We start from the raw sequence: 12,528 nt of genomic DNA on the forward strand, positions 1-12,528 counted from the left end.
CAAAGGACTGTGGTTGGATGTTTGTTTTCGGAGTGTTGGAGGAATATTAGTTTTGATATTTTCTTTGACTGAAGGTAATAGAGATTATTCGCGAGAAATTTTATGTAAAGCTTAGAAATGTATGTTTGCTAATTATCACAGTACTGAAGAGAATATTGAATTTGATTCGAATTATTTAAAATATATTACATAACGTTTCGATATCTCAGTTTTTCGGTATATTAGTTGATCTAATTAAAATCATCCGCGCAATTTAGTTATTTGAAAATTAACCGAAAGTGTGCTCAATTAATGAAATAAATGTATAGATATCTTAGATGCATAGGAAGCTCCTGAAATTATATAGGAAAACGAGTTGAAAGGATGTTGCAACAGTTGCGAGTCTCTGTTCGCTAAGTAAATATTATTTATTTTCAATAGCGTCGCTGGGATATACTACATTACTATTAATCCGTTGCACAACTCGCGAAACATCAACGTCTATTTATTCCCGCCGTGAATATTCTTGTACATCACCATGCTAAACGAAGTAGAGGCACGCCACCCGGCGGATGGAGCTCCATCCTAGTGTAAATGGATTCGAACGAAATTAGAAATGCTTTCATCCAGCGGGGGCGGTACAGTGCCATAAACTTCAGTATAAACTCTCAAAGCGTCAGCCAGGTGGTTCTTATTTTCCCGAGAGCGGCAAACTGGAACGAAGAGAAGATAAAAGGTAGCCTTCTTCGTCCTCGTTCCTCCGCGGCTGCCGAATCGATTCCACACCGGTAACCTGTAAAAAACCGAATCCGAAAAAAAAGGAGAACTGTATACGTGTATAAAGACAAGTGCTGCTGGGAGATCACTCGATGGCTGGAATTCGATTGATTCGTTTTTTCTATTGTTCTTCGTTGATTTTATTTCTTGATTCTTGATATCTTCGATCGCTAATTAAGTCACTTGGAAACTAATGCAGTTTAGAAAAGAAAAATTCATAAAATTAATGTTGTAAGCTCTGGAATTATTGTTGAACGTATTTAGAAGTCAAAGGAAGGAGTGAATGCTTTGGTAACTAAAAAGAATATTGTTTATTCCATTCAAAACGAGAATCAGAAAATATCAGAAAGTCTACTAAGTCTAACCAAGACCTAAACACTGGCTTAGAAAAAACGAAGAAACGAGTAAATTTGATAACTGAAGAGAATATTATTTATTCCATTCAAAACGAGAATCAGAAATATCCATCAGAAATATCAGAAATATCTAGAAATTATGAAATTATAAATCAAAAGGACACCTCTTGCTCCTGCGCTGTTCCATTAAACATCAAGTCATCTTCCAACTGCATTGTTAAATCACTTGGCAGCCAGACTGACAAATTCTGATTGATCAGTTCTCATTTTATCTTACCCCATTTTCTATTAATGTTTCCTAATTCCTGAGATTTTCCATTATTAATTACTATTCATCGATAAAGTGACACGTGACCGATGAAAACTACAAGACCGTAAGCCGAACAGCTCATCTGCCGATTCGTTCAATCGGTGATCGGGTCGCCTCTGAACGGAACACGGAAGGAAGAGGAGAAAACATTAACTTGTGCGGCCGGGAATTATTTATTCGAAACACACGTATTATTTGCTTGTCAATTGCAGGCCCGCCATACGTCAGACCCATGACCACGGTTTCGGCGGTCGCTTGGAAACAGTTTCACATCAAATGCCCGGTCGCCGGGTATCCCATTGAATCGATCATTTGGGAGAAAGGTGAGTAAAACGGGTTTTAGTTTCATTGTGCGGCCGACGTTACCTCGCTCGCGTTTCGGTGGTCGGGCCGAATCATGAGGTCCTTTTAATCGAAGGTAATATCGATATCAATTATCGCGGACGACCGTACGGAGCATTGTTTCTCGTCGCGTGTTATCATCAAATAAATTGCATTCTGTAGTATTCTTAACGTTCGTTAAAAGTCATCTTCGATCGCTTGACTCGTCAAAATTAGGAAGGTTCATATTTAATGTTAAACTTTGTACAATGCCTCAGGAAGTATTGAAATAAAATCATTTTCTAACTTATGTATATCAGGAAACGTTGAATATTTAATGAAAAACATTGAGTGAATCCAACTCAAATTATTTATAATTTTCATTTGTTTGTTTCATTTCGTCTTGACCTCTAAACATTTTAAACATATTGAAATTTACGAGTATAATTTAGTTTTCGCCGGAATTACAATTTAAATATCAAATTGTGACAAAATTTTACGCGTGACGGATATAATCGTCATGACTTAACTGGTTAACCCTTTGTACTCTAGAAGTATTACACCAGAAACACTCAACATTTTCTAATCAAACATTACCTAAAACTTCCCAAGAAATCACACAAATCGAATAGAATCATTTCCTCTCAATATTTCACCTATTGATCCACCATACAAAGTTCAATACTAAATATCAATCTTTATAAATTCCTTGTCCAATCAATTAACAACTGACAGACGCCTACACAGTGCAAAGAGTTAAACATTGAAAACAACATATCAAAACAAAGCAGAATTACAAAAGTATATATCTAAATAAAGAAGTAATCATTTATAAAACTAATCTAAACTTAACGAAAAGCTTCGCGCAGCAATTTCCCGTTCGCAGTGAAAGTAGCTAGAGGCGGCGGCGTATTTAGTCTATTAGGTGAGAGAAATTATCGCGCCGTCCGGATTAACCGGAAACCTGTCGTTTCGGCCGGGCAGCCTCTATTTTCTCTGCAATTTTGATCGATCGCGACTGCCATTCCCGTATACTGACGCATTATTGTTGTTGTTGTCAGACGGAGTGAGGCTGCCGACCAACATGAGACAGAGAGTGGCGAACGGCAGTCTGTCCATCGATAACGTGCAATCAGACGCGGATCAGGGCACGTACACGTGCACCGCGAGGGACAAGCATAACATCACCTCCCAACGGTCGGTCGAAGTGCGGGTCCTAGGTGAGTGACCAGAAGGCAAATATTTCCCGATACAGGTATTTTACAGGCTTCGCGGGCCCAGGCCGATACGATTTAACCGGCCGTGTGCGGACTCTGTCGCTCACGTATGATTAACCATGGAAAAATTCTTTTCTGTCTCGCGGAATGTGTTTGGAAAGTCTCGACGATCGTCAGACGACATTTGTATCTTAGTGTACTCGTTAATTCATTTTCTTAGTAATATATATTCCTAGATCTTTGATCTAATTTTGTGTAATTAAAGTTTGATAGGTTTTATATGAAAGAGGATAGGATTTGTATTCCGAGGATTCTGATCTAATTTTCTGTTTGATTAGATAATATCTTTTAATAGAAGAGATTTATGTTTCTAAATTTGTGATCTAATTTTGTGTAATTAAAGTTTGATAGGTTTTGTATGAAAGAGGATAGGATTTGTATTCCGAGGATTCTGATCTAATTTTATGTGTGTGGAAAGTCTCGACGATTAGACGACATTAATATCTTAGTGTACTCGTTAATTCATTTTCTTAGTAATGTATATTCCTAGATCTTTGATCTAATTTTATGTGTAATTAAAGTTTGATAGATTTTATACGAAAGAGAATAGGATTTGTATTCCGAGGATTCTGATCTAATTTTCTGTTTGATTAGTATCTTTTAATAGAAGAGATTTATGTTTCTAAATTTGTGATCTAGTTTTGTGTATAATTGAACAGTGACAGGTTTAATGGAAATAGAAAATGATTTATATCCCGAGTATTCTGATGCAGTTTTATATAATTAGACTTTGATAAAAGGTTTGAATAAAAATAGAAGCTTATTTCCTGTTTTCCTCCAATTTTATGTGGAATCGAAGTTCGATGTTTTCGATAAAAATAGAACAGGGATAGTTTTGGATTCTCGAATGAAAAATTGCGTGATGATAGAAGAGAAAGTGATTCATTAATTATATTCAGGCAGTTATAACAAATGATAAATTGAAGGAATATAGGATATATAAAGTGGAATCCAGTTCTGTTTCCGTTATAATCGAATACGAACATACTCGAATCACTGTCGGAGGAAATAAACTTTCCCTTAACCCCGGCGTTCCCGAATTATACTAAGAAAATTGAATTCCGTATAAAGATCCGCAGTTCGTTGATCATCTTGTTCCGCGCAGAATAAACTGCACGGTGTTTCGCAAAAGTATAGCCGCGAAACTTTCCAGACACAGTTCGCCGGAATAGTTCGAATCCACCAGAGAGACTTACAGAGGCTGTTTCAGAAGTTGCCCCCTACGATTTTAATGAAATTTGCTGGGACGATAGGTTTAGATCCAGGATAATCGTAACCATAATTACACCCGTAGATACGCGGCCAGTTTAGAAAGCTGTACGTGTCCAAGTTTGGCAAAACTGCGAAGCTACGCGCGTTCGTGCAGCGAAGCGTCCTTGTAGCAATAAACATTAGCTGGAAGGAACACGCTGCCAAACGAATGCACCTAACCGCACAGTATTCCCAAACTTTCCATCTATATTCGAAGAGTTACTTGTGAAGAAACATTCTAACTGTCAAACGTCAACTCTTCTAGAAAAAATTTATCTAACGCTACGTTGAACGTTGCACTATTTTCTAACAGATTTACGAAACCCGTCAATTTTACTGATACTGAGTCTTTTTATTTCGTAGCAATTTTCGATGTTAATTGCAATTACACATTAGAATTCTATTCTTCAAACCCTAATTTCCACGATGTATGTGAACAAACATGTAGTCTTCTAAGGGAGATAGAATAAAATATAGAATATCTGTAAATGTCAACCCTTTGCCATACAATGACGAGTGAGACTCGTGATGATCTCTCGATTAATTTAAAAATTACCAATGTTGTTCATTACTAATTTACTCATTAAAACTATTTTGCTATTACCGATGGGTTATCTTCAAATTAAATTCCCGCTCAAAGTAGAATGAACAATTTTATTGCATTTCTCCCAAATTGTCGATAGTAAAATGTTACACGAGCTTAGAGAAAGTAAATAATACGTCAAGGGGTTAATATTATCAATCTTAGACGACTGTTTACAAAAAGAAAATTCCACATACTAATACTAAAACCATCTTCAACGTTGGTATTTAGAATGTTCCTCACAATAGCTCTAAATTTCTGAAAACTGCCGGCTTATCGACGGCCAGAATCATGGCTACACAGATCTGAAGCCCTCAGCCCGTCAAATTTCATGGAAATCAAGCAATGCAGCATCCCCTATCAGCGAGCCGTCTCGAAGACGCTCAAAGACGGCGCTGCACGTGAAGTCACGCGAATCCTGTCCCCTACTAACCGTTCCCCGACTCCCGTCATCCCCCGCGCCCGACCACCCCCAGCAATCGCGTATTAACCCGTTCGCTACCAGATTCTCAAAGGAAAATCGACCAGCGCGAAGCAGATGTTCTATCATTCCTGACCTAATACGACGAACAGCCACGAAACTGTATCGGAATCAATTAACCCTTTGCACTCGAACATTTCGCTAGATATACTCTTCATTTTCTAATGAAACATCAATGGTAAGTTTCATAACTAACGTTAATACAAATAATATAGAAATCAAGGGATAGAACTGTTCTATTTTAACGTTTCATGGATAATCATGTTAACCCTCTATAGGCTCATGTAACTTTGAAGTCACGTGTCATTATAGTGGCATCTGGTTGATTTATTTCATTTTCAAAGTGGTGAATAAAATGAAATTTAACGTCATTGTAACTTGAAAGTTACGAAATATATTCGTTTGAAATTATTGAGACTATTGAATATATTGTTCATTCGTATTCATATGTGGATATTTATTAATTTTGCACTACATAGAGTTTGTTATAATCGTGAACAAAAGTTCGGCCCATAGAGGGTTAAATGAACTATAATATTATACAACACACTGAACTTTGTAAGTTTGCTAGTGTTAACAACAATCAATGCTAATCATCACCCACGGATCAATATTTTGCTATCATCGTATTATCTTCAAACAAAATTCCCACTCGAAGTAGAATGAACAATTTTATCGCGTTTCTTCCAAATTGTCGATAAAACGATACACGAGCTTAGTAACGAAAGTAAATAGTACGCAAGGGGTTAATTAAGGATACAAGTGACATCTTCCTTGAGTCCAACAAGGAGGCCACCCCGTCGAACGCGCGTGGCGCTGGTAGCGTAAGGGTTAATTACAATTCGTGTGTGCACAAACGTCCCTGCGTGTTTGACGCGCGCCGCCCAAATTTACCTTCATGCAAAATGTTTCTGCATTAGGTTTACGGACCGGGCTCCGTGTACATTGCACATTGTTTACCGCGAGGCGGCCGAGGGTGGCGATCATCGCCGCTCCCGTGTTTCCGGTCGATCGGCCGCGCGAATATTCGCCGCGACCGCGAGCAACAAGCGTTTATCGCGCGGAAACCGACCTTTATCGTCTTCCAATCGTTATCGCGTCAACGGTGATCGGGGCTTACACGGTGGAAAGCCCCGCTCGGTTATAAATTCCTGTCCGTGAGCTGATCCGGCCGAATTCTCGATTCTCTTCTGTTTTTTCTCGTCTTTCGGTTTCGCTCAACCGTCGTCCCGATTTCCTGCGCGGAGACAGGATAACCCCTTGCCATACGATTCTCTTCCGTGTGAAATGGCAGAGTCGCTTTCTTGCCACTGGACTGCGGATTTTTATGCAGTGGGAATAAGTGCGATGTGTGCGATGTGACACGGAAACGTGTAAGCGAATTTGTTAGGGAAGATGTGTTGTTTGGATGACAGTGTTAGTGATTTTTAGGTTTGGGAGAAATCGTTTTCTGTCGATTTCAATCTGCTTAAGGATCCGCAGTCGAATTATTCTCAGGAGAGAATGATTTGTTCGTTGTTCAGTTACGATGATTTCATAGGTGAAGTATTGAGATTTATTCAACTGAACTAGAGATCCTCGTGTCTCACGCGTCGGTATATGACAAGGGGTTAATGTACGTGGAATGTCCGGTGGATATTTTGACTAATGACTCTTTTGTCGCTCTCTACGTGGATGATAGTGGTGGAATTTCATTCTATACAGAGATGAGATTTCTTTTGAGGTTTCGATGCTTTAACACGTTTCGTCTTGTCTGGCGTTGGTAATTAATTGTGTAATATATATGAACATTTCAGTGAGGGGATGTATGAGATGTTATTAAAGTTCAAGTTGAAATTTTAGAAATTTCAGAAAGATACAAAAGTTGTGAAATTTGGAACGATAGTTTACTACTGATTATATTGATACATTTTTAACCCTTTGAACTCCGTAGGCTCTAATATTACACCAGGAATAATATTAGAAATTTTAATGAATCTTAAAGAAACTACCCTACAATTACTAGACTTTCACGCATCCAAATTTTGCAGTAAGAAATGTTACAGCATTTCTCATTTTCGCTAGGAATACTATAAAAATTAGCAGTTGCTGATAGATCACAAAACCATCTGGAGTGCTAAGGGTTGAACGTCAATCAAACCGAAATTTGTAACTTACGAAATAGAGTAAGGAATTCGGTTTTATAATTTTACTTTGGATTTGTGTTCTACATATCTAGAATGTTACATTAATTTGGGACTAGCAATTAAAGGATAGTCTAAAAATCCCTCATTATCGGCACTCAATGTATTAAGGTATCTCCAATCCGGGTTTTTCAAAATTTCACTTACATAATCAATATCCCATACATCCGGACGACCACTCTAAAAATATCGGGCCGAGAAATATTGTCTCCCGGCGAATGTTTCTTTCCGCCGATGAGAGCCGATGAAACCGATCCGAGGTTATTCTATGCAAAAATAATTACCACGGATGCTGTATAAAACACATCGGTGTATTCCCGTCTCGTTTGAATGAAACGTCTCATTTCGTTCGTTCCTCATTCGCTCGGGGACAAAAGTTCTCAGCCCGTTCCGCTGAATTCTATATCCGGTGGTGCAATTTCGCGATCCTCCCGATGAATCGCGGGAGCAACGCCAGCGACGCGGGGTCAAAGACGGGCGTGTTAAAGCAGAATTCTGGTAGTTCGCGGAACGGGCTCGGGTACCGGGTCGAACGGCGCTTTAATCGGCGAAGAAACGCGAGGAATCCAGTCCTCTGATTACGGAGCCGGGAAACTACGGCGGAACTTCGAAAAATTCGGGATCTTATCGTAAGTGGTCACAAAGGATCCTCCAGCTAATTGTCCAGTGGAGTAGGAATATTCATCCGAGCCGGCGAGCTGCATTTCGCGGATATACAGGGTGTCCCGTCTAATCGAATCTTCACTTGAATTTCGATCTTTCTCGGCGACGAAGTAGATACAGTACACTATGATTTATTTTATAGAAACGAATACAGTCGAGTTTGTATTTTTCTATATCTGAAGATTACATTTTGGACTTCTGTAATTAGTGACATTAACAAAGAAATCGCAGGTGTTCCGAATAATATCCAGCGAGTTTAATCAATTTTACGATAATTGGAAGATTCTCTTTTTAAATTGTGTTCCTAAGCTTTGAAGCTTTCCTCTGTCAATCGTCCAACGATCGAAACACGTTTATTTGATCTACCAGAATTCCAGTAATTAGGTTTCTGTGCTTTAACACTGGAACTACCGAGCATTAAGACCGAGCTATTTATAATTTGCTATGATTAGGAAATCAGATTTCAAGATTTAACACTAAAACTACCGTACCAGTCAAAATGACTATTTTCGATTTGTTTCGTAGTTATTAATACCTTAAAATTATTGAATATTTGAAATGATTTTGGAAATAGTTTCACTTGAGTACTATAATGAATATCCAAAGAAACTGAAAATAATCTGTTACAATTTTTATAGAGATTACATATCAATTGTATTAAATGCTCGGTAGTTCTAGTGTTAAAGAGCTTATTGCTTGCACAAACGCAGGAATTCCAAACCTCTTACAAAAGCGTCATCTCAATAACGAAATAAGAATCTCGAAACCGGTCATTTTAACCCATCCGACAGTTCTACAATTAAAACATAATCAATCAAACCAATATAACAAGATTTGAAATTAACTTCCAAAAACGACAAACCTATACAACCACAGTACCAATCCCACAAAATACCGAAACCCACATCAATCATCAACCTCGATCAATCCCAAAGACCATCTTCTCAAAAGAACAACTCTCGTTTTCTCAAAGAAACACATAAAAGTTAGTCCCAATCACAAGCATCGAGCAGTTCCTCAAACCCCCATCTCACCGACACCCTGTATATCCGGTACGCGAGAAGACACGAACGGCGGGCACAATCGCGAATCCGCTTCCTCGGGATCAGTCCGACAAAGACGTAATCCACTCGCGGCAAAGATAGAACAAGCGACGATCGGGAATCCGCGCGCAGCTAATTAATCCCTGAATGAACTGTCGCCGGGGCGCAGACCGGCCGAGGGGTGGGGCGGTAATTATTCAATTTCGTCGTTTCTATTTACCGCGGTGACCGCGTTCGAGCGTTAATTACCGTGAACGAGGCCGGGTATCCGTCTTATTCCTACCCCGCTGGATTCGCTTTGCGCCGAGGCGAAGCAGGAGACAATCAAAGGGACCGGTGCGCGAGAGTGCACACGCAGAGAGACTCGCTCGATCCGTCTCTCTATCTCTCTCTCTATCTTTATCTCTATCTCTATCTCTATCTATCTATCTCTCTATCTGTCTGTCTACCTCTATCTCTACTCGATTTCTCTGTCTTTCTCTAAATCTATCTGTAACTCGCTCGTTCACCTTTCTCTCCGTCTCCGTCCGTCATTCGATGAGAACGCGATCATCCGAGGTCCGCAGTCACGCGTCTCTCTCCGCTGCTCTCCAGGCATAATCGAAAAGTTTCGGAACGGGACTCCTTATCGGAGAACCTTATTGCGCGATAGATGGATGTGTGCGCAGTGTGCACTCGTTACACTACCGTGTACGTGTGTGCGTCTCTTGTGTTTCTCTTACTCTTCCTCTGTGTCTGTCTCTGTCTCCGTATCGTTCTATGATTCTGTCACCGTCTACGCCTATCCAACTGTGTCTCTCTCGAACACTCCGTTTCTCCGACTATATATACATCTCTCTCTCTCTAACTCTATCTCTCTCTGTCTATCTATATATCTATCTGTCTGTCTATCTTTCTCTCTCTGTCACTCTACTTCTCTCTGTCTCTGTCCGTCTTTCTGTCTATGTGCGTCACCGGATATCCGTGCGTTTGACAACACTCGCGAACGTACCCCAAGCACCAGAGCACAGCACTTCACTGCATCGCTCAAGCATCCGTCCTTGCACGCGCTCGCCTAAACTGCTCTGTATATTAATATTCCGTACGTGTCGACTTTTGTACAGATGAATACCACATCAAGCGGGGCGGCCCCTTATCCGAGACGGTAACGGGGACCGCTGTGCGTGTCACGCGGGGCGGAGCGCTGGGTCTGCTCGTTTCGCGATGTGTGTCGCCAGTCGTAGGATGTAATAGTAATAGTAACAATCCTAGACTTTATTAATGCAAAGAATAACAAGTGATGACGAAGGATGATAAGAGCTTGATTAAATTGGAACTATCCAGTCAAATTGACTTGTATTTCTGGAGATATAACGGTGTATTCACTGAGATTTTCATTGGCCTATATTTTAATTTCTACATCGAATCAGGATATTTAGTGATTTCTCTGAGAAACACTCGTATCTTCTCGATGATTGCAAAAGAAGTCAGGTAAATTTTGGTCTCTGATAGCTATTGTTAAATCTGCCCTTTCACTGAGACTAACAAGTTCGAATTATTAATAAAATTATCTTATAGAGTATTCAACAATTTTCTAAATTTCCTTGATAATAGTCTTCAAAATACAATATCCTTAGAATACACACTTTTCAATCGCCGTGTTATAATACTACGCGAAGTAGATTACCGAGCCATAAAACGGCTATGAAATAAAAATAAGCCACAGGCAAAAATTGAGTTCCCAGCAAAGCGGATTAATCCAATGAGAAGTTCGTAATTACTGAAAATGGAGGGTATCTTCCCGCGATACATTAATACTGTAACCTCTATCATCAATATTGCATCGTCCTTATTACGCGGTGCTGAAATATTCACGTTACAGAGATCTTCGAGCATTATCCCATTCCAAAGAAAATCTCCGGAATACTACGTTATTCTGTCTCCAGAAATTCCAAGTGTCTCGCTGATCTATCCGAATTTGTGTAAAAATTCTGATTCGTCCGAACGAGAATTTGTCTCGCTATTCGTTTAGCTCGTCGCGCGACGGGTCACAGGGGAGACACTCTAACGAGACCGCTGCTCGCCGCGATCGAGTGGCTCGATACGTTTTAAAGACGAGCAGCCCCGTGTTCGGGCCCGTGTACACGCACTTGTACATAAACACGCTGTTGTCGAAGCATCGATATTCTATTACGTGACACAGTCGCCCGCCGTTTCTTTACGCGCTGTGTGCACTTCACTCGAGGCTGTGTTCCCACCGCAGAATCCCGATTTTATCGGCGATCCCTGTAATCGAGGGGCAGGAAGCGAACGCGAGCACGCTGCCACCGAATTATGCTCGCTACACGCCGATAGGAAGCGATGATAGATTGTTCTCACCTTCGCGGCACGATTTTCCATTTTTTCAGCGATCATCGACGCTGCTGTCGATCGCTGTGTCTTCCGTTGGAAACTGACGCGTAGAATTACACCGTTGACCGATTGTTTGTCCTTCCGATGGAGGATGTCCATGGAAAGTTAATGCATCGAAGTTTATTAACGCAGTATCGATTGACCCGTTTTTTCGCACGGAAGGAAAATGTTTGTAGAACAGCAACGCGAGCGAAAATTTGTTCACATAGAAAAATATACGGTCTCCTCGTTTCAAAGGAAATTTTCCGTAGAATAGAAACGGGATTAATGAACGCTTTTTTCAGTAGATTTTGCAACGATTTCTTCTGGGAAGTAATCTTAGAAATTCAACGCGACATCAATGAAAACTTAGGATTCGTCAAGCTTCTCTCTTCCCAAGTGAAACCTCCGTAAAATCAAGGTGATGTCAGTAATTCGCGAAGCATCAATCGTCGCGATTAAACTTTCCCGAGCGTCATTTCAGTGGCGACTCGATAACGACGGAATCGGCTGAAGGAAACACGCAGCGTCGATCGACGGTTCCACTCGACGGGAATTTCCGTGGAAGATAATCGACGCGGCGCCGATCGATCATATCTCCATACGCGAGAAAATATTCGCGGAGTTTATCGGCGCGATGCGCGGCTCCGCCCGGAGCGGGAATTAATTGCGAAAGCTTGTCGGCGGAGCGGAAGTGGGATCCTTAACGAAAAAATGCGGTGGAACGGTTCGGCTGGCGCGTTCATTAATGCGGTCCGAGCGGAGGGAGCGTTTTTCGAGAATTTTCCGCGGCGTTCGAGTGCGAGCGCCGTGGAAAACCGGGATGGGGAGGCCGATCCGACGGGAGAATTTAACGCCGTGGTTAAATATTAATCGCCGGTTCGCGTAACGGTCGACCGGTTTATCGCTGAACGGATCAACGGGCGAAAGAAGC

At 40.7% G+C, this 12,528-nt stretch overlaps 1 protein-coding gene across 3 annotated transcripts in view; it reads left to right on the plus strand.

Moving 5' to 3' along the window:
- The window catches only part of LOC116430230 (cell adhesion molecule Dscam2), a 298,794-nt gene that overhangs the window by 214,365 nt on the left and 71,901 nt on the right, over positions 1-12,528 (plus strand). For all 3 annotated transcript variants that reach the window (XM_031984053.2, XM_076368698.1, XM_031984052.2), the window contains exons 9-10: positions 1,635-1,745; positions 2,805-2,963. In XM_031984053.2, coding sequence (XP_031839913.2) covers positions 1,635-1,745; positions 2,805-2,963 — 270 coding nt within the window. The remainder of the gene's footprint in view (positions 1-1,634; positions 1,746-2,804; positions 2,964-12,528) is intronic.

This window comes from Nomia melanderi, chromosome 6, assembly GCF_051020985.1.
Source record: "Nomia melanderi isolate GNS246 chromosome 6, iyNomMela1, whole genome shotgun sequence".
Taxonomy (NCBI): domain Eukaryota; kingdom Metazoa; phylum Arthropoda; class Insecta; order Hymenoptera; family Halictidae; genus Nomia; species Nomia melanderi.